This window comes from Choloepus didactylus, chromosome 1, assembly GCF_015220235.1.
Source record: "Choloepus didactylus isolate mChoDid1 chromosome 1, mChoDid1.pri, whole genome shotgun sequence".
NCBI lineage: Eukaryota > Metazoa > Chordata > Mammalia > Pilosa > Megalonychidae > Choloepus > Choloepus didactylus.
In genome coordinates, this window is record NC_051307.1 from 146,447,253 (window position 1) to 146,469,964 (window position 22,712).

The window sequence follows — 22,712 nt, forward strand, 5'->3', positions numbered from 1 at the left end:
GGCCAGAGACACAGGGGTGTTTAAAGGGCTGGTGATTAGAAGCATGACTGCTACATTCTTTCACATTAGAGAACGTGTAAGCAGCTGCAAATGCTTGGCCATCAACGGTCTGTGTGGCTTGTCAGTGGACACCAGGTCCCCTCAGTTTCTATTGAACGTATGCAAGAAATTAAGCAGCACTTAAAGATACTCAGACTGCTATACAGTGAGACACAGTTACCTGCAAACCAGTCTTCCTTAACACTGGTCTAAACATGCTGGGACTTCTGCCTCCTGCTCAATAAAATGGGGGGAGGGGGGGACACCCGAGGACGTTTGAAAATGTAACAGGGAAAGGAGAATCCACCTTAAAATTAGGCACCGTATTGACAAGTTGAGGCAAAGCAAGGTTACTGCCAGTACAAAAGGACATAGCTCATAAAGAAATACTTCATTAATATTAGGTGTAATCCAACAAATATTTATATCTTTACCTATAGTAAACCCCTCCAGGGAGAAGGATCCCAAGGTATGGGGCAAACTTGCTTTGGCTGAGTAAAAACTTAACATGAAATCGACCTTTCATTTAAGAGCTGCTAGTTGGTTGCTTTGTTGAATTAAAATAACATGTTGAAAACTAAGTTTCCATCTGTGTAGTTGAATTTTTAACTTCTTCATTTAAGCACTTCTATTAACAGGGAAAATTCAACCTAGTTATCACCAGCCAGCCAGTAAATGGAATATGTTACAGGAAGACCAGAGTGGGAACCCTCCTGCTGAATAATGAAATACACTAGCAGGTAGAGGTTTCAGATTCTGGCAGAAAAAGCAGAGAGTGCCTTCTAGTTGAGCACGTTCCAGGCTTCTTAATGAATTCATCAACTACTCTAGGATCTCTAGCTTCTGGGACAAGGTAGAGGATCCAAGGTTGGTCACCACCAGCTAATTACTTAGTTTCATATTCTAAAATGTAACCTGGATAATTTACCATGGAACACTACTCTCACATATCCAAACTGTTCTCTCTCAACAACAGCATCTAATACTCTTTTAGGTTAGAAACTGGATTCTTTTTACAGGATTAAAATCATGTGGATTTCAGGTGGCCATAAGATCCACTTTAGAATGTGGTTCACTTCCTGAGGCTGAGAAGAGTTACACTGAATTTCTGGCAGGATTACATTTACTTCCTTTAAGTTCAGTAAAGGAGGTTAAGAAAACTACACTGACAGGAAGGTTAACGGTGGACTTCTGCTTAAAAAAACACTCAGCTTCCTTTTATGCAAAGGTAACTGTTTTAGTATAAGCAATAGGAATCAAGAATACATGTTTTGAATCCAAATACTTCTACAGCTTTTCTTCCTTAAATGAAAGAAAAAATAGTAGGAGCTAAAAGCTTTAGAAAAGTGAAGTTACCATTGGCCCCAACACAGTCAACACTCAATGCAATATAATTTTCTTATCCAAGGTTGCTTAAAGCAAGACCATTCTTTTTGTCAGAAGCTGCTCTTCTTACGGTTCAGAAATTCTTGCTCATGTTGGAGAGCACGTATGGCCTTGGCACAGGGCACGGTAATGGATAGAGTCGATGATTCTTTGTTGTGGGGGATGCACTGTAGGATGTTCAGCAGCACCCATGGCCTCCACCCACTAGATGCTAATAGCAGCCCCCAGTTGTGACAATCAAAAATGTCTCCAGATGTTGCTAAATGCCCCTTGGAGATGGCAGCAAAATAGTCCCCAGTTGAGAGCAACTGGTGTCGAGTATAAACTAGCCAGATAGTGAAACAAAGTTGACTTAAACTTCCTTCTTCTTTTCAATGACATTTTAAATAGCTGCAAATCCCAAATCCTCAATAAAATGACTAAACAGAATTAAATTTTTTTTTGAACAGTAGCAACAAAAACCCAATCTCAGCTTTCCATATAAACATTTTAAACTTACCTTTTAACTTAAAAATTTTAAACGTCCAATGTTTTCATGAATCTAACAAACTCCCAGATTTCATCTTTTAAAACATTTAGATTTAAGACTTTGACTTTTAACTTTATAATTAGTTAATGGAAATGAATTCTCATATCCGAAGCTATGGCCGAGCATTATATCAATTGAGGAAGACTGTTTCTGTTCATGCCACAAGATCTATTCACTGCAAATCTCAGATTTGGTCTTGGAGGGAGAAGTGGGAGGAAAGAAGTCCCTGCTGCAGAGCTCAGGCCTCTGGCCAATGCCCATGTTCCCTGCCTGTTCTTCTGTCACAATGTCAAGTATCTGATAGTGAGTCACTGCTGGGCGGGCTTCTCAGTACATGCCCTTATTTGTGTTCACAGTGGGTCTTCTCTTTATTCAAAAGATCCAACAACATTAATTTTAAAAAGAACTGCTTTTGCATATTAACTATTGATTGTTTTTTTGTGTTTTTTAGTTTTTGGTTAAAAAGGGGGGGGGGTGTACTTATTATTATTTCAGAGATTGGCCTGAAACAGAAGCATATCTACAGATTCATTTGATTAAAATTCTCCAAAGGATGTGAGGCCCTACATCACAGATAGTCAGAACCTTTAGGTACAGATACACTCATACATTATGGAAAATGGATGCTGTCAATTTTCTACTCTTCAGCCTCGCAGATGCCATACCATCTGAATCACGCAGCCTGCCAGAAAATGAGAAGTTGAATGAAAATTATTCTCATAAACTTTCTATCTTCTTTTCAACCCCTCCTGAGGGGGATGAAACCCAAATTATCAGATTTTATTCTTCAAATTTCCATGGAGACAATCACATCTTTTGGTGTCCAGGGAGCATACTCCAATATAATTACCTCTAAAGAGCTTGGTCCTTTCTTATTAGCAATGTCTGTCTAACCCTCTCATACTTGAGTTTACTAGGGTTTAAAAATAGTTAAGTTCTTTGTCTAATAGTGTTCTGAATTATTGAATAATCATGGTACATTTATCTTACTCTAAAATTCACAGGGACGGCTATTTGAAGGCAAGCCTATAAAACTGCCTATCTTGGTTAGGTCAATTTTTAAGCATCTACAGAAAAAAAGACGCATGTACACAAACACATAACATATTTACAATATGAGCACAACTTAAAATGTTTGCTACATCTCATTCCATTGCTATTTTCCAAGCACAAAGAACCACAGCAATTAAACCCCTGAGAAGACTAAGAAATTACCATGAGTTTATAAAATATGAAAATAACAGATACATACCATCAAAACTACCTTGCTCAGAAGCAAGTTGCAACAGCTGATTGTACGTTTCAACTGAAGGTTGGTAAACAAAGACTCCAGAATTGAAGCAGTCAGGCCAACCTGGGTCTGGCGCTGCTGACAATTCCTCTCTCTCAAAAAGATCATCAATATTTGCTAGGACCTGATTCGAAAGGAGGAAAAGCATTAGACAAATGTTCTCCTTCAGCAAATCCTTCTTAAATTCTTCCTAAGTTATCCAACACACATAAAAAAAGCAATCTGTTGCTGGTCTTAACTCTTCAGTAGACAGCTGTGAAGCAGCCTGGGCCTACTCACCGCCATCACCTGGCTCTTGATAACAGCAGTTTTATCTGAACTTAACTGGCAAGTACTGACAGCTTTCCTCAAATGCTGAACAGGTTTCCATTACTACATACATTTTTTTTTTTCCAGCTCTCAAAGACACACTCACCAAAGTATCTGCATCCATGAACACACATTTTGAATACTGAGTAAGTGACCAGCAGTGGATTTTTGTTAATGTGATGCCCAGCTCAGGCCTCTTCATTAAGGTTAGATGAGCAGAATCACCACTGTCCAGGACATCTACCATGATGACTTCATCAAAGACTGTCTCTAACACTTTTCTGTCAAAATAAAACCCAGAAAGCAGTGCTTAGCATCTTTTCAGAACAAGGGACCAACATACTGTAAGACTGTTGTCTTCTTCCTCAATCCATCTTATAATTACTAAACAACCTGTTACTTTGGCATAGTACAATCCTTTACGCTTGTCCTCATTTACTTCAGGACAAACTGTGTTTATCTGCAGTGCAGTTAACTTCATTAAAGTAATAAGACTTGTTTATGGTGAGGAAGAAATGCTCTCATCTTAAAACATTGTCATATAAGTTTTCTGTTTTCTATTTTATATTGTGCCACTGCATATGAGGCAGAGTGTGGAAACAGCTTGTAAAAATGTGACTGGCATTTGGTAAGACGACATTTTTGCAACAGCCTATGTATTTACAAATGCTATTTTATTAGAATTTTGCTTATTGCCTATTTTGACAAATGACACTGTGTAACATGCATATATCTATAATGAAGTCTATTACCTTTGCAAAAACTGCCTGAAGCTTTGTGTACCAAAAAAAGTTTAAGGGCTCAGTTATTTGGTTGCTATTATTTAGATTCAAATACAAACAGCATTTACTATGTATTTAGCACTCTGCTCAGGCATAATGAAAGATACTCACTTTGGTCTGTAAGACACTCACTTTGGTCTGTGAGGTACAACACATCTCTGTGCCTACAATGGACTAAAGTTTTATTTTAGAAAGCTCTTGAGGTGGTTTAGTGGAGTGGACTGGGTTATGACACTAAAATTCAGCACAAGGAAAACTGCATAACAACTCTGCATTTAAAGTTTAGAACAATATCAGATATGCACCAAAACTGGTATTGTCTGTCTCCAAAGCTGTACAAAAAAAATGTTCTGGTTCACACAGTAAACTTGATCTTTTTGAGAAGAGCCAGTAGCACCATTTACCACAGTAAATCAGGGAAGAAAATCTAAGACTAGATCTGGCTTCTTACACACGGCCTTACTAATACACTACAAATTAGGAAGTACACATTAGGAAGCAGCCTTTTTTTGGTACCTTTCTAAATTACCCTTTAGGAACAAGGTTGTCAGTATGAGCGATATAGGTATGTATATATAATGCTCCCTTTTACAGGGGTCCTTGGCATGTGCTTAATTTTTTCAGAAAAAAAGCCACAAAAAGGGCATTTTCAATTTCCAAGAGTGGTAGGAGAACACAAAAATAAACACAATACAGGGCTGCTAGTGTGCCTTACTTTTAAAGTTAGTACTAGGGACTTGGTAGCTCAGATCCTTCAAAATGTAATCCCAACAAATCAAAGTGGACTAAACTCATCAACAAGTAGCTTATGCCCCTTGGGTGATGTTCCCCTAGCACAAGCCCAGGTTCAGAAAGCCAACCATTAGGTTACAAATGTCACATGGCCTTGGAGAAATTACTACTTTTCTTTCCAAGTCACCTGAGGGTCTTCCATGGTTTAAAACAGGAAACAAAGTAGCCATGTCTACATGTGATGATAGGTTTATATTTGAGGACTGCAAGTGAAGCGTGACTACATAAAGCTGATTTTAATCATGAAAGGCCTGGACTGAAACATTCATGCAGTTCCAGAGGACGAGCTTGGGAAGAATCTTCCTTCTTCCATTCCTAACTGGAATCGGGGAGGGAATGGGCCACAGCAACATCTCCCAGAAGGGAGCTACAAACCTTGGATGGGCTGTCTCCCAAAACCTAGAAAGAGGTTTCAGACCCAGGAATCCTTCACTCAGCAACTCTCATCTTTCTCCGCCCAGTACTCAACCCCTGAAAATTCTACATGTCAATGTCTGCTGATGTCAGCAACACGAGAGGGATGCCAGAACTCCCCCAGCACACGGCAGCGAGGTTCTCACCTCATGGAGTCCGAGACCTGCGGTGTAGCAAGCACGGCCAGCCTCCTGGTGGTCCTGTGCTGTTTCAGAGACGAGCCCAGAACCAGGGCTCCTTTGGCGTAGGTATCGTTTGTGGTGAGCGTCACAAAGGCCTGGTCTTAATACAAAGAGAAGGAAAAAAAAGAAAAACCCACTTCACTTCAATATCTTATCACCTGGAAAAAGCCACACCAGAACCCCTTTCAAAAAGTAATTAGGCAAAATCAGGTCTTCTGAAACCAACTTACTCTATTAATAAAGAACAGCTACTTTTGGGGAGGAAAACCCAAAGACCCACTTCAAGACCATTGTTTAGGAGGATCATCTTTAGCAACCTTCCAGAGGCTAACTGAACTATAAAAATTAAATCCATTTTAGAGTCCATACATACTAAATTCTCAAACCTAATAGTAGCTTAGCATCCAGATGGTGACCCTCAGGCAATTAATAGGTGGTAATGAGGAGTTCAAGGAGTGCATTTTCTGATTTTCCTAAAAAGTGCTGTTGATGGTTATTTTCAGCCACATGCGAATCAAACTGTCAACGTGAATTGAGATTGTCTGACAGCAGAGATCATACTCTTCATTTTGACACTTCTGTTTCTGCCAAGCCTCAAGCTTTTATATTTGCTGTTTCCTCAACCTGGAGCAAAAGCTTCCCTGCCCACCACCCCTTAAGAGTCACTTCGAGTCTCTGCTCAGATTTCACCTTCTCAGAGAGGTCTTCCTTCTGATGTTTCTATCTAGTGACCAACTACTGTTGTATGGATTTAGGGATCACTTCACAAGCACTAACAAACCTGCCTTCTCTTCCTTGGAGAAGCAAGCAATACCCTACAATTTAGTTTGGGGTCCCCTAACAGTCACACACACACACACACACACACACACACACACACACACACACACAAATCAATCACTTACATTACAAAGGCACTGCAGACTATTCTTACTACTGAACAAGCTACAATCCTCCCAAGACTACCAGCCTAGCTAGCCTTTAAGATTTTTCCTGTCCTTCCCTGGGATGATTCTGGGGCATGCCCTGTCTTTGAGTAGATTTTAACAGCAGCAAGTTGGTGGACATCCAAATGTACAGGACATTTAAGATCAAGCTCTGGCAGGGGTCACTTGAGGCACTGTTGCCCAATCAGGAGTTGGGACATTTTGTCATGAAGCGACTCTTTCTGTCTTGGGTTTCTTCATTCTCGCTTTGCTCATTTTCCAACCCAGAGACAACAGGCAGTGGAAATTCCATAGAGAGAAGTGAGAGAACACTGTAGCTTGTCCAGTGGGACAGTGCATCTCCCCCAGCCTCTGATGTGAGAGGCATCTTCACACGTAACAGTTTGACCCTCCTCCAGGGCAAACTGTCAGTAGTAGAAAGACTAGCATTCCCCACCCTTGGAGGGCCACTGGCTTCCCAATGAGTCACACTCTAGGAAAGCTCAGGCCAGGGACACCTGTCACTCGACACACTCATCCACCTCTGTACTTGCTTCTACTAGCAGGCTAGTTCAACCCGTCGTAGGTTGCAACATTTCAAAGTCAGTCTGCCAGAAAGGTACTTAATAATCTGTGCCATAATGAATGATGTTTTAACTTGATAGGTCCAGATTCCAGGGTATCATAGAGAAAAATTTAATAAAGTGAGTCTGATTCAAGGATTTCAGAAAGAAAAGCAAGGATATGGACTTTTTTTCCCCAGATGAAGTAAGGAACAGGACAAGTGCTTAGAAACATAGTCAAGTTAGACCGCCAGACCTAGCAAACATTACTCAGATGAAAAGACCACTAACAGTTGAGGAGAAGTTTAACCTCCCCAGAGACTGCTGAACTCTGAGTTACACCTGCAGTTTATTGGCGTTTCGATTGCTGACATAATCCCCTCGACTGGCCTCTTCATCATGGAAAGGACCAGCCACCTCGGAGCCTCTCAGTCCTCCGGGCTTGGTTCATCGTGCCGCCCGGACACCTCCCAACAAGTGGGGCTGCGGCCGGCGCCCTCCCACCGCGCGGGGCCCACTCTCCTGGGGCGCTCGCTGGGTTCCGGGCTTCCGGAACACAGCCCCAAAGGCCTAAAAATAGGCGCAGCGCATCGGCCAAGGCTGGGGCGGGAGGCCGAGGAGGAGCGCCGGGGCCGCCGCGGCACCCGCCTCGCGGCCGGCCCTTTGGTTTCAGCCCGCGGCAGTTGGGGCGGCTCCCTGTGATCCCGCCGCGCCCACGGCTCCCTGGTTTCGCCCCCGGCTTCCCACCCCCTCTCTGCCCGCCGCAGCCGCTCCGCCCGCCTGCCCGCCCTCCACGGCGAGAGCAGCAGGAAGGGCAAGGAGACGGAAGCAGGAACGAGGGCTTCATCCGAGGGCCGAGGCTCTGCCCGGCTGCCCCCATTCCGGAGCTCTCGGGTTCCTGGCGCCAGCAGCAGCACGCTCGGCTGAGGCCAGTCGGCAACTCTGCAACAGTCCTCGCCCTGTCGGGGACTCCCCCAGGGACCGAGGGCCCGGCGAGGAGAAGGCAGGCGGTGGGACTGCAGGGCGCCGCGCCCGGCAGGAAGCCCGAGGCTCCCGGGGGCGGCGGCGGGACTGAGCCCGCACTGCGGAGGGCGGCGCGGCGCGTACCTGCCATGGTGCTGCGGCGGGCGTGGGGGGCGCGGGCGGCTATCGCAGCCGCAGGTAGGTGGCTGGAAGACGCCGGGCGCCAGGAGGCGGCGTGGCCAGAGGGGAGGCGCCGCGGGAGCCGAGTGTCCGCCCGTGGCGCTCTTATAGCGGCCGTCACGTGGCCGCGCACGCTCCCCGCAGCCGTCGGCATCCTCCCAGCTGCGCGGCCCGCGGGGGTTTTGGCCCGCGGGGTTGCAGGCACCCGGGTCCACTCCCTGCGATTCCGCGCCCCTCCGCCCTGGAGAGGGGCTCCGGGTCCAGCTTCTCTGCGCCTCTGGGCTGGCCCAAGCGGGGCGGCATTTGGCCCCACGCCCGGGCACAGGGACCGCACACCTCCCTGTACGCCCTGAGCCTGGTAGTTGGGGGAGGACTTCGGGGCAGAGTATGGAATCAGCAGCACAAACTCCTAAATAAATCAAGAGTTTGGGATTCTTAAAAACAAAACAAATTATTCTATTTCTTCGTCTGATTATGCATCAGAGCGGCTTGAATTAATGGCAACATGGAAGTTTAATTCCCCTTTTCTCACCTCGAATGCCAAATCAGTCTCTGGAAGTACTTGATAGTGTACTCGCAATGGTTTTTGTGGTTTTAACCTAAAAATAGAATGAATCTTCAATAAGTATTATTTATATCCTTGGAGTCATCTCTATCATTTAGATAAAAATTTAAATTTGAGTGTTTCTTTTAATCCTTGCACCAAAAAAGTTAGGTAGGTGTAATAGCCCCATTTTACTGACAAGGAGACCAAAGTGGAGAGAAGTTTAATTACTTGTCTGTGGACATATAATGTAAGGAGAACATTTAGGATTTGAACCCTGACAGTTTGGTTACAGAACAGAACTTCTCACTGACACTGCCATGACATTTCTGACACTAAAAAGATTAAAAAGATTGGTAAATTATGCTGTGGTTTGGTAAAGTAGTTGTTTAAGGTTAGTCTGGTTTCACCAATCTTGAAAAAAGTCACTGTCATTTTCGAGGAAGTTGAGAAATAGCTCTCTAATATGATCACACACTTCACTACTCCCCATCTATGGTAGATTGAATAATGTCCCCTATGAAGACATGTTCAAGTACTAACCCCACGTCCTGTGGGTGTGAACTCATTTGTAAATGGAACTGTCCAAGATTCCATTAAGATGAGGCCAAACTGTAGCAGGGTGGGCCTTAATCCAGTATGACTAGGGTCTTTATAAGCCAAGCAGATTTGGAGATCAGAGGAGAAAGATGGCCATATGACAGAAGCAGAAGTGGATTGCCAGCAAGCCAGTACCAGAATGCTGCAGACTTCCAAGAAAGCATGGCCTGCGGATACCTTGATTTTGGACTTCTAGCCTCCAAAACCATGAGACAATAAACTGCTGTTGTTTAAGCCAACCAGTCTGTGGTGTTTATTTTAGCAGTGTTGCCAAACTAAGGTACCATTCCTTCCACCTAGCCGGCATGGAACAGGAAAGCAGCAGGTAATACAATTATCTGCAAATAATAGTTCCTCAGTAAATGCTGAATGAATATTACAAAGCTATTTGAAAGACAATTGGTAAGTTGACAACAGTTCAAAAAGTGAAATAGATGCTTAAGGATAAATCATTTATTTGCAAAGGTGGTACTGCTCTTCTCACACCAATTTTATTACTGTTACCTCAAGTGTGGGTCTGGACCTTCTACATCAGAACTGCTTGGGGCACTTGTTAAACGGCGAATTTCTGGGCTTGTGCCCAGACCTGAATCTTAAGGGTCTACCCTTAAGAATCAACATTTTAAATAGCACCTTCCAGGAGCCTCTCTCCAGTCCTTCTCTTCCCTACCTATCCCACCCTGCCCCCCACCCCCATGTCATAGAGAACACTGATTCACATGGGAGGACCTCTTGGGTTACTTGGCACTATAAACTTCCTTTGCAGGAAGCACATGTGCACATGTGTAAGACCGGAAAATGCAGTGGATAGGTCTCCACTTATTCAAACCCTGTAGACTTGGAAGAGTTGGAGCTCTTTAAGGAATATAAAGGCTAACCTTTAATTGTACCTTAGCCGGGAGGAGGAAAGCAGAGAGGTGAATCCAGGACTTGGAATTGTTCCTTTTCATACGAAAGAGAAGAGTGTGGTTTCTATCTTCACACAGGAACCCTCCTGCCATCAGTGCCCAGTAATCATCTGCTGCTCACAGCCTAAGTGGCCAGGCTGTGCTTTCCCAGGATTGTGGTTCTCTGTCTAAAACGGCAGAGCCAGGAGGAAGAGTTGGGGGCAACTAGAACAACCTGAGATTTTCCGTTAGGATGTGCTTCCCTTTGCTCCACTTTCCAGGGCGTTTACATAAAAAGAGTCACTATAGCCTTGTTTCCTTGGGTTTTGTATATTTAGAAACTGAAAGTTTACAGGTTTTACCACTTTGAATCAAATGTGGACATTTTGAGGTTGCTACAGTCTGCTCTTACGTGCTGTTTTAATCAAGATTATGAATAATGACCAACTGCCCAGTTTTTCTGAGGCTGCTCAGTATGGATCTTCAGTTGTGTATGAGAGGAGGGCTTTTCAAACTTTAATGCACACACAAATTGCCTGGGTATCTTGTTAAAATGCAGATTGTAACTCAGTAGTCTGAGATGGGTCTCCCAGGTGATGTGGGTGCTGCTGGTCTGTAGGCCAACGTTGAATAGGGAGATGTTAGAACATTCTGGATTGTAAGACTTTGGAGGTAGTGGACAGATTACAGTGAGGCAGACGTTTTAGACTTGAGCTTGGGAATTCTTTCCTGTGAAATTCGAGCTAGCAGAATTTCTGAATCACACAATTTAAGTTAAAAAAGGAATTGTATGCATAACTATTAACCATTTGAACCTATGCTAAATGAGGAGTATACTCAGCATGGACAGTCCCAAATTCATTTTTAGTTTGCTTTGGAGTGCATTATGTAATTTTTTGGCAGGAGATTTACCTTCCTAATTAATGTTTGGTTTAAGATAATGCCGAAATCAGTTTGCATTCCCTTGAGCACACACACTAATTGACAGTGGGGGCAACTGACCTGGAAATATATTCCAGAGCAGAGGGCAGACTGTTGGTTTGAGAAGCAAATTGTTCCCACGGATAGTCCATGAAGTACATAAACCACATCTGGCCAGCCAAGGAACCAACCAGCTAAGGAACTACTTAAAATTTGCCCTTAATTGGTAACACAGAAAATCTGTACCCAGAATTCTTGCCGCTGATCACAACCTGTCCAATTCTAGTTGGAAGCTTAGTTTCAAGAAATAATATCCTTGGAGGCCTGAAGTAGCCCATTCTTCACTCGAGAGTTGGAGTCACAAAATCCTTAAGTTGTTGCAGCCTGATAACTAGTTACATTGCCGTTTTTTTTTAAAACATCTTTATTGGGATACAATTCACATATCATAAAATTCATCCATTTAAAGTGTACAAGTCAATGATTTTTAGTATATTCAGAGAGTTGTGCAACTTTTACCACAATCTAAGTTAGAACTTTTCAGTCACCCCAAAAAGAAACCTGTACCCATTAGCAATTACTCTTGGTTCTCCTCCCACTTCTCCTTAGCCCTAGGCAACTACTAATCTACTTTCTGTCTTTACAGATTTGTCTATAAAGAATTGCCTATATGTTGTCTTTTGTGAGTGGCTTCTTTCAGTTAACATGTTTTCAGGGTTCTCCTGTGTTGGAGCAGGTGTCAAAATTTCATTCCTTTTTATAGCCAAATACTATTTCATTATATGGATATATCACATTTTGTCTATCCAGTCATCATGGATAAACATAATGTTTGACATTTGAATAGTTTCCACTTTTTTTGCTGTTATGAATAATGCTGCTATGAACATTTGTGTACAAGTTTTTGTGTGGACATATGTTTTCCTTTCTCTTGGGTATATACACCATACAGGAGTGCCAGTGCTGGGCCCCATGGTAACTCTAGGTTTAACATTTTCAGAAACTGCAAAACTGTTTGCCAAAGTGGCTGCCCCATTTTGCATCCCCACCAGCAATGTATAAGGGTTCCACTTTCTTCAGTTCCCAACTAAAACTTGTTATTGCCTGTCTGTTTGATTATTGCCTTTATCATGACTCCGAAGTATCTCATGGTTTTAATTTGCTTTTTTCAAATGACTAATGATGTGGAGCACCTTTTTAGGTACTTATTGGCTATTTGTATATCTTCTTTGAAGAAATGTCTATTCAAATTGTTTGCCCACTTTTAAATTGGGTTTATTTGTCTTTTTGTTATTGAATTGTAAAAGTTCATTGTATATCCTAGCTGCAAGTCCCTTATGAAATACATGATTTGCAAATATTTCCTCTCATTCTGGAGGTTGTCTTTCCACTTTCTTAAGGGCTTTGTTTGCTGCATCAAAGTTTTAAGTTTTGATATAGTCCAATTTATTTTTCATTTGTTGATTATGGTGTTGGTGTCACATCTAAGAAACCATTGCTTAATTCAAGATCACAAAGATTTATACCAATGTTTTCTTCTAAGAGGTTTATAGCCTAGCTCTTTGGTCTGTATTCCATTTGGGGTTAATTTTTGTGTGAGGTAGGGGTCCAGCTTCCTTCTTTTGCATGTGGATATAGAACTGTCCCAGTACCATTAGTTGAAAAGACTATTCTTTCCCCATTGAATTATCTTGGCTCTGTTGTCAAAAATCAATTGCCCATATGTGAGGGTTTGTTATTGGACTCAAATCTATTTCATTGAATATATTTCTGTTTCAAGGCCTGTTCCACACTGACTTGATTTCTGTAGCTTTGTAGTAAGTTTTGAAATGAAGTGTGAGTCCTCCAATTTTGTTCTGTTTTTAATTATGTTCTTTTTTGGCTGTTCTGGGTCTCTTGCATTTCCATATGAATTTTAGGATCAGCTTGTCAATGTTTGCAGTAAAACAAGTTGGGATTTTGATAGGGATTGCACTGACCTGTAACTTAGTTTGGGGAGTGTTGCCATGTAAACAGTATTATATCTTCTGATGAACAAAGGATATCTTTTCATTTATTTAGATACTATTTAATTTCTTTAAACAATGTTTGGTAGTATATTGCCTTTTTTTATACAATTTTATTGAGATATATTCACATACCATACAGTCATCCAAAGTGTACAATCAATTGTTCACAGTATCATCATATAGTTCTGCATTCATCACTGCAATCAATTTTGAACATTTTTTAACTCCAAAAAAAAGAATAAAAATAAAAAAGAACATCCAAAATATGCCATACCCCCGTACCTCCTATTCTTCATTTACTTTTTGTCCCCATTTTTCTACTTATCAGTACATTGCCTTTTAAAACACATAGCAAAACCCAAACAAATTGGGCTTGTTAGTTGCATAACCCTCATAGGCATGACAGCTGAATTTTACATCTAGTAGATACTCAAAATTTATACTTTTGACTAAAATCTGATTCTCTAAGAGATTTTTACATGGAATAACATTGTTTTGGCCCTTCACAGACCAACTTTTACAGAAGTGCAGTTTGGGATTACCTTTGGTAATAGCTAACACTTACTGGTGATAAGTTTCTTAAACATATGAACTTATTTAACTTTCCCAGTAATCTTATGGGACAGATAGTTGTTAATTCCCACTTTGGAGGTGAAGCACAGAGCTTGCCAAACACCATACAGCTGGTAATTTGTAGAGCTGTAATTTGAACCAGGCAGCCTGCCTCCCCAGTCCACGCAGTTAACCATTGTTTGGTAATGTGTGTAGGTTGTACACCACTCAAAAACTGCAGAAGGATATGTGTACAGTGAGAAGTCACCCTCCTTTGCCACCTTTGTCCCCCAACCACCATGTTCCCATCTCTAGAGTACTGTTATGTTTTTGGCTTTTTCTGTGGCTTTAAGGATACCACAGAAAACTTACTGTTGTGGCTCTTCCACTGTGCTTTGAAGACATTTGCTGTGTCACACAGTTTCCTCTTTTGGAGGATCTGTGGGAGATTTTTCACACTGGTCTTGGTATTAGAAAGAATGTTGCATTTTCTTAATACTAAGTTTTCTCTATATTTCATAGACATTTTGAATCTTACAACAACACATTTTCTTCTCCTGCTTCTTTTGTGCCACTTAGAAGCTTAAAGCAAAATTCGCACTTCTAGCAGTTATTTGGGAGCTCCACCCTGCGCTAATCTGTACTTTAACTTATTTCTCCTGCTTACCCTTGCCTGGCTTATTTATGAAGTTGCTTGAGGTCTTTTGAAACTAGGGAAAGGATAGGGAATTAATTAATAAATAATTAAGAGGATTTCTAATAGGAGTGGAATAATGAAGATGAAATTTCAGCTCAATTTTCAGGTGACTTTGGAGATTTTTGTAGTTATTTTTCGGTGACATCTTTATTCTGTAAATTAGAGAGGCAGTGTTACTGACCCAGACGTGGGAATAACCTGTTAGTGAAAATCTTAAAAGACAAAGCATAAGGCCACCATTTTCTTTCATACATTCTGTGACTAAGCATGTAATCAATCTTTGTATACTTAATAATAAGATCACCTCTAATTATATCATCTGAAGCCATTAAGCTTATTATTCCCTAAAACCTGCCCGTCTTTTAACACTATAAAACTATCAGAATTACTGCAGTTAGCTCGGGAGACAGATTTTTAGGCTGATAGGCCATCTGATCTCCTGCTTTGTACCTAGCAGTAAACTTTCTCTCTTTGAAAAAAAAAAACAACAACAAAAAGACAACGCAATTGCTTGATCTTTTGCTCTTTTATTATTTTACTAGTAACTTCATAACATCAGGATAGTGGTCAGAAAGGAAGGATAAGGTGGTCCAGGGTAACTTTAGTTACCATATTTGTGATCTTTTAGTTCGTGGGTTAATCATTTAAATTAGCTAGTTATAAGACTAACTATTAAGAGAAATCTCCGGAGGCGGGGCAAGATGGCAGACTGGTGAGCTGTATGATTTAGTTACTCCTCCAGGAAAGTAGGTAGAAAGCCAGGAACTGTGTGGACTGGACACCACAGAGCAATCTGACTTTGGGCATACTTCATACAACACTCATGAAAACGTGGAACTGCTGAGATCAGCGAAATCTGTAAGTTTTTGCGGCCAGGGGACCCGCGCCCCTCCCTGCCAGGCTCAGTCCCGTGGGAGGAGGGGCTGTCAGCTCCGGGAAAGAGAAGGGAGAACTGCAGTGGCAGCCCTTATCGGAATCTCATTCTACTGATCCAAACTCCAACCATAGATAGACTGAGACCAGACACCAGAGAATCTGAGAGCAGCCAGCCCAGCAGAGAGGAGACAGGCATAGAGAAAAAAAAACAACACGAAAAACTCCAAAATAAAAGCGGAGGATTTTTGGAGTTCTGGTGAACACAGAAAGGGGAAGGGCCCTGAGGCGCATATGCAAATCCCGAAGAAAAGCTGATCTCTCTGCCCTGTGGACCTTTCCTTAATGGCCCTGGTTGCTTTGTCTCTTAGCATTTCAATAACCCATTAGATCTCTGAGGAGGGCCCCCTTTTTTTTTTTTTTTTTTAATCCTTTTTTCTTTTTCTAAAACAATTACTCTAAGAAGCCCAATACAGAAAGCTTCAAAACCTTGCAATTTGGGCAGGTCAAGTCAAGAGCAGAACTAGGAGAGCTCTGAGACAAAACACAATAATCCAGTGGCTGAGAAAATTCACTAAACACCACAACTTCCCAAGAAAAGGGGGGTGTCCGCTCACAGCCATCATCCTGGTGGACAGGAAACACTCCTGCCCATCGCCAGCCCCATAGCCCAGAACTGCCCCAGACAACCCAGTGTGACGGAAGTGCTTCAAATAACAGGCACACACCACAAAACTGGGCGTGGACATTAGCCTTCCCTGCAACCTCAGCTGATTGTCCCAGAGTTGGGAAGGTAGAGCAGTGTGAATTAACAAAGCCCCATTCAGCCATCATTTCAGCAGACTGGGAGCGTCCCTACACAGCCCAGCAGCCCAGAACTGCCCTGGGGGGACGGCACTCACCTGTGACATAGCACAGTCATCCCTCAACAGAGGACCCGGGGTGCACGGCCTGGAAGAGGGGCCCACTTGCAAGTCTCAGGAGCCATACGCCAATACCAAGGACTTGTGGGTCAGCGGCAGAGACAAACTGTGGCAGGACTGAACTGAAGGATTAGACTATCGCAGCAGCTTTAAAACTCTAGGATCACCAGGGAGATTTGATTGTTAGAGCCACCCCCCCTTCCCTGACTGCCCAGAAACACGCCCCATATACAGGGCAGGCAACACCAACTACACACGCAAGCTTGGTACACCAATTGGACCCCACAAGACTCACTCCCCCACTCACCAAAAAGGCTAAGCAGGGGAGAGCTAGCTTGTGGAGAACAGGTGGCTCGTGGACGCCACCTGCTGGTTAGTTAGAGAAAGTGTACTCCACGAAGCTGTAGATCTGATAAATTAGAGATAAGGACTTCAATTGGTCTACAAATCCTAAAAGAACCCTATCAAGTTCAGCAAATGCCCAAGAGGCCAAAAACAACAGAAAATTATAAAGCATATGAAAAAAACAGACGATATGGATAACCCAAGCCCAACCACCCAAATCAAAAGATCAGAAGAGACACAGCACCTAGAGCAGCTACTCAAAGAACTAAAGATGAACAATGAGACCATAGTACGGGAGATAAAGGAAATCAAGAAGACCCTAGAAGAGCATAAAGAAGACATTGCAAGACTAAATAAAAAAATGGATGATCTTATGGAAATTAAAGAAACTGTTGACCAAATTAAAAAGATTCTGGACACTCATAGTACAAGACTAGAGGAAGTTGAACAACGAATCAGTGACCTGGAAGATGACAGAATGGAAAATGAAAGCATAAAAGAAAGAATGGGGAAAAAAATTGAAAAAATCGAAATGGACCTCAGAGATATGATAGATAATATGAAACGTGTGAATATAAGACTCATTGGTGTCCCAGAAGGGGAAGAAAAGGGTAAAGGTCTAGGAAGAGTATTCAAAGAAATTGTTGGGGAAAACTTCCCAAATCTTCTAAACAACATAAATACACAAATCATAAATGCTCAGCGAACTCCAAATAGAATAAATCCAAATAAACCCACTCCGAGACATATACTGATCACACTGTCAAACACAGAAGAGAAGGAGCAAGTTCTGAAAGCAGCAAGAGAAAAGCAATTCACCACATACAAAGGAAACAGCATAAGACTAAGTAGTGACTACTCAGCAGCCACCATGGAGGCGAGAAGGCAGTGGCACGATATATTTAAAATTCTGAGTGAGAAAAATTTCCAGCCAAGAATACTTTATCCAGCAAAGCTCTCCTTCAAATTTGAGGGAGAGCTTAAATTTTTCACAGACAAACAAATGCTGAGAGAATTTGCTAACAAGAGACCTGCCCTACTGGAGATACTCAAGGGAGCCCTACAGACAGAGAAACAAAGACAGGACAGAGAGACTTGGAGAAAGGTTCAGTACTAAAGAGATTCGGTATGGGTATAATAAAGGATATTAATAGAGAGAGGGGAAAAATATGACAAACATAAACCAAAGGATAAGATGGCTGATTCAAGAAATGCCTTCACGGTTATAACGTTGAATGTAAATGGATTAAACTCCCCAATTAAAAGATATAGATTCGCAGAATGGATCAAAAAAAATGATCATTGCATTTCAATATGTTGCATACAAGAGACTCATCTTAGACACAGGGACACAAAGAAACTGAAAGTGAAAGGATGGAAAAAAATATTTCATGCAAGGTACAGCCAAAAGAAAGCAGGTGTAGCAATATTAATCTCAGATAAAATAGACTTCAAATGCAGGGATGTTTTGAGAGACAAAGAAGGCCACTACGTACTAATAAAAGGGGCAATTCAACAAGAAGAAATAACAATCGTAAATGTCTATGCACCCAACCAAGGTGCCACAAAATACATGAGAGAAACACTGGCAAAACTAAAGGAAGCAATTGATGTTTCCACAATAATTGTGGGAGACTTCAACACATCATTCTCTCCTATAGATAGATCAACCAGACAGAAGACCAATAAGGAAATTGAAAACCTAAACAATCTGATAAATGAATTAGATTTAACAGACATATACAGGACATTACATCCCAAATCACCAGGATACACATACTTTTCTAGTGCTCATGGAACTTTCTCCAGAATAGATCATATGCTGGGACATAAAACAAGCCTCAATAAATTTAAAAAGATTGAAATTATTCAAAGCACATTCTCTGAACACAATGGAATACAATTAGAAGTCAATAACCATCAGAGACTTAGAAAATTCACAAATACCTGGAGGTTAAACAACACACTCCTAAACAATCAGTGGGTTAAAGAAGAAATAGCAAGAGAAATTGCTAAATATATGGAAATGAATGAAAATGAGAACACAGCATACCAAAACCTATGGGATGCAGCAAAAGCAGTGCTAAGGGGGAAATTTATAGCACTAAACGCATATATTAAAAAGGAAGAAAGAGCCAAAATCAAAGAACTAATGGATCAACTGAAGAAGCTAGAAAATGAACAGCAAACCAATCCTAAACCAAGTAGAAGAAAAGAAATAACAAGGATTAAAGCAGAAATAAATGACATAGAGAACAAAAAAACAATAGAGAGGATAAATATCACCAAAAGTTGGTTCTTTGAGAAGATCAACAAGATTGACAAGCCCCTAGCTAGACTGACAAAATCAAAAAGAGAGAAGACCCATATAAACAAAATAATGAATGAAAAAGGTAACGTAACTGCAGATCCTGAAGAAATTAAAAAAATTATAAGAGGATACTATGAACAACTGTATGGCAACAAACTGGATAATGTAGAGGAAATGGACAATTTCCTGGAAACATATGAACAACCTAGACTGACCAGAGAAGAAATAGAAGACCTCAACCAACCCATCACAAGCAAAGAGATCCAATCAGTCATCAAAAATCTTCCCACAAATAAATGCCCAGGGCCAGATGGCTTCACAGGGGAATTCTACCAAACTTTCCAGAAAGAACTGACACCAATCTTACTGAAACTCTTTCAAAACATTGAAGAAAATGGAACACTACCTAACTCATTTTATGAAGCTAACATCAATCTAATACCAAAACCAGGCAAAGATGTTACAAAAAAGGAAAACTACCAGCCAATCTCCCTAATGAATATAGATGCAAAAATCCTCAACAAAATACTTGCAAATTGAATCCAAAGACACATTAAAAAAAATCATACACCATGACCAAGTGGGGTTTATTCCAGGCATGCAAGGATGGTTCAACATAAGAAAATCAATCAATGTATTACAACACATTAACAAGTCAAAAGGGAAAAATCAATTGATCATCTCAATAGATGCTGAAAAAGCATTTGACAAAATCCAACATCCCTTTTTGATAAAAACACTTCAAAAGGTAGGAATTGAAGGAAACTTCCTCAACATGATAAAGAGCATATATGAAAAACCCACAGCCAGCATAGTACTCAATGGTGAGAGACTGAAAGCCTTCCCTCTAAGATCAGGAACAAGACAAGGATGCCCGCTATCACCACTGTTATTCAACATTGTGCTGGAAGTGCTAGCCAGGGCAATCCGGCAAGACAAAGAAATAAAAGGCATCCAAATTGGAAAAGAAGAAGTAAAAGTGTCATTGTTTGCAGATGATATGATCTTATATCTAGAAAACCCTGAGAAATCGACGATACAGCTACTAGAGCTAATAAACAAATTTAGCAAAGTAGCAGGATACAAGGTTAATGCACATAAGTCCGTAATGTTTCTATATGCTAGAAATGAACAAACTGAAGAGACACTCAAGAAAAAGATACTATTTTCAATAGCAACTAAAAAAATAAAGTACCTAGGAATAAACTTAACCAAAGATGTAAAAGACCTATACAAAGAAAACTACATAACTCTACTAAAAGAAATAGAAGGGGACCTTAAAAGATGGAAAACTATTCCATGTTCATGGATAGGAAGACTAAATGTCATTAAGATGTCAATTCTACCCAAACTCATCTACAGATTCAATGCAATCCCAATCAAAATTCCAACAACCTACTTTGCAGACTTGGAAAAGATAGTTATCAAATTTATTTGGAAAGGGAAGATGCCTCGAATTGCTAAAGACACTCTAAAAAAGAAAAATGAAGTGGGAGGACTTACACTCCCTGACTTTGAAGCTTATTATAAAGCCACAGTTGCCAGAACAGCATGGTACTGGCACAAAGATAGACATATAGATCAATGGAATCGAATTGAGAATTCGGAGATAGACCCTCAGATCTATGGCCGACTGATCTTTGATAAGGCCCCCAAAGTCACTGAACTGAGTCATAATGGTCTTTTCAACAAATGGGGCTGGGAGAGTTGGATATCCATATCCAAAAGAATGAAAGAGGACCCCTACCTCACCCCCTACACAAAAATTAACTCAAAATGGACCAAAGATCTCAATATAAAAGAAAGTACCATAAAACTCCTAGAAGATAATGTAGGAAAACATCTTCAAGACCTTGTATTAGGCGGCCACTTCCTAGACTTTACACCCAAAGCACAAACAACAAAAGAGAAAATAGATAAATGGGAACTCCTCAAGCTTAGAAATTTCTGCACCTCAAAGGAATTTCTCAAAAAGGTAAAGAGGCAGCCAACTCAATGGGAAAAAATTTTTGGAAACCATGTATCTGACAAAAGACTGATATCTTGCATATATAAAGAAATCCTACAACTCAATGACAATAGTACAGTCGGCCCAATTATAAAATGGGCAAAAGATATGAAAAGACAGTTCTCTGAAGAGGAAATACAAATGGCCAAGAAACACATGAAAAGATGTTCAGCTTCACTAGCTATTAGAGAGATGCAAATTAAGACCACAATGAGATACCATCTAACACCGATTAGAATGGCTGCCATTAAACAAACAGGAAACTACAAATGCTGGAGGGGATGTGGAGAAATTGGAACTCTTATTCACTGTTGGTGGGACTGGATACAGAGTGTTCAGCCACTCTGGAAGTCAGTCTGGCAGTTCCTTAGAAAACTAGATATAGAGTTACCATTCGATCCAGCGATTGCACTTCTCGGTATATACCCGGAAGATCGGAAAGCAGTGACACGAACAGATATCTGCACGCCAATGTTCATAGCAGCATTATTCACAATTGCCAAAAGATGGAAACAACCCAAATGTCCTTCAACAGATGAGTGGATAAATAAAATGTGGTATATACACACGATGGAATACTACGCGGCAGTAAGAAGGAACGATCTCGTGAAACATATGACAACATGGATGAACCTTGAAGACATAATGCTGAGCGAAATAAGCCAGGCACAAAAAGAGAAATATTATATGCTACCACTAATGTGAACTTTGAAAAATGTAAAACAAATGGTTTATAATGTAGAATGTAGGGGAACTAGCAATAGAGAGCAATTAAGGAAGGGGGAACAATAATCCAAGAAGAACAGATAAGCTATTTAACGTTCTGGGGATGCCAGGAATGACTATGCTCTGTTAATTTCTGATGGATATAGTAGGAGCAAGTTCACAGAAATGTTGCTATATTAGGTAACTTTCTTGGGGTAAAGTAGGAACATGTTGGAAGTTAAGCAGTTATCTTAGGTTAGTTGTCTTTTTCTTACTCCCTTGTTATGGTCTCTTTGAAATGTTCTTTTATTGTATGTTTGTTTTCTTTTTAACTTTTTTTTCATACACTTGATTTAAAAAAGAAGGGAAAGTTAAAAAAAAAAAAGAAAAAAAGAAAAACAAGGAAAAAAAAAAAGAGATGTAGTGCTCCCTGGAGGAGCATGTGGAGAATGCAGGGGTATTCGCCTACCCCACCTCGATGGTTGCTAACATGACCACAGACATAGGGGACTGGTGGTTTGATGGGTTGAGCCCTCTACCACAGGTTTTACCCTTGGGAGGACGGTTGCTGCAAAGGAGAGGCTAGGCCTCCCTATGTTTGTGCCTAAGAGCCTCCTCCCGAATGCCTCTTTGTTGCTCAGATGTGGCCCTGTCTCTCTAGCTAAGCCAACTTGAAAGGTGAAATCACTGCCCTCCCCCCTACGTGCGTCAGACACCCAGGGGAGTGAATCTCCCTGGCAACGTGGAATATGACTCCCGGGGAGGAATGTAGACCCGGCATCGTGGGATGGAGAACATCTTCTTGACCAAAAGGGGGATGTGAAAGGAAATGAAATTAGCTTCAGTGGCAGAGAGAATCCAAAAGGAGCCAAGAGGTCACTCTGGTGGGCACTCTTACGCACACTTTAGACAACCCTTTTTAGGTTCTAAAGAATTGGGGTAGCTGGTGGTGGATACCTGTAACTATCAAACTACAACCCA

At 41.3% G+C, this 22,712-nt stretch overlaps 1 protein-coding gene across 2 annotated transcripts in view; it reads right to left on the reverse strand.

Annotated features, from left to right (window-relative positions):
• Nucleotides 1-8,748, reverse strand: part of GYG1 (glycogenin 1) — a 29,504-nt gene extending 20,756 nt beyond the window's left edge. Inside the window, exons 1-4 of one of the 2 annotated variants that reach the window (XM_037843011.1) lie at nt 8,321-8,748; nt 5,689-5,824; nt 3,661-3,835; nt 3,207-3,369 (exon numbers count right to left, since the gene is read on the reverse strand). In XM_037843011.1, the coding sequence (XP_037698939.1) occupies nt 3,207-3,369; nt 3,661-3,835; nt 5,689-5,824; nt 8,321-8,510 (664 nt within the window). In that variant the 5' untranslated portion in view covers nt 8,511-8,748. The remainder of the gene's footprint in view (nt 1-3,206; nt 3,370-3,660; nt 3,836-5,688; nt 5,825-8,320) is intronic. The other variant, XM_037843003.1, reaches the window with a different exon arrangement.
• Nucleotides 8,749-22,712: the final 13,964 nt, after the last annotated feature.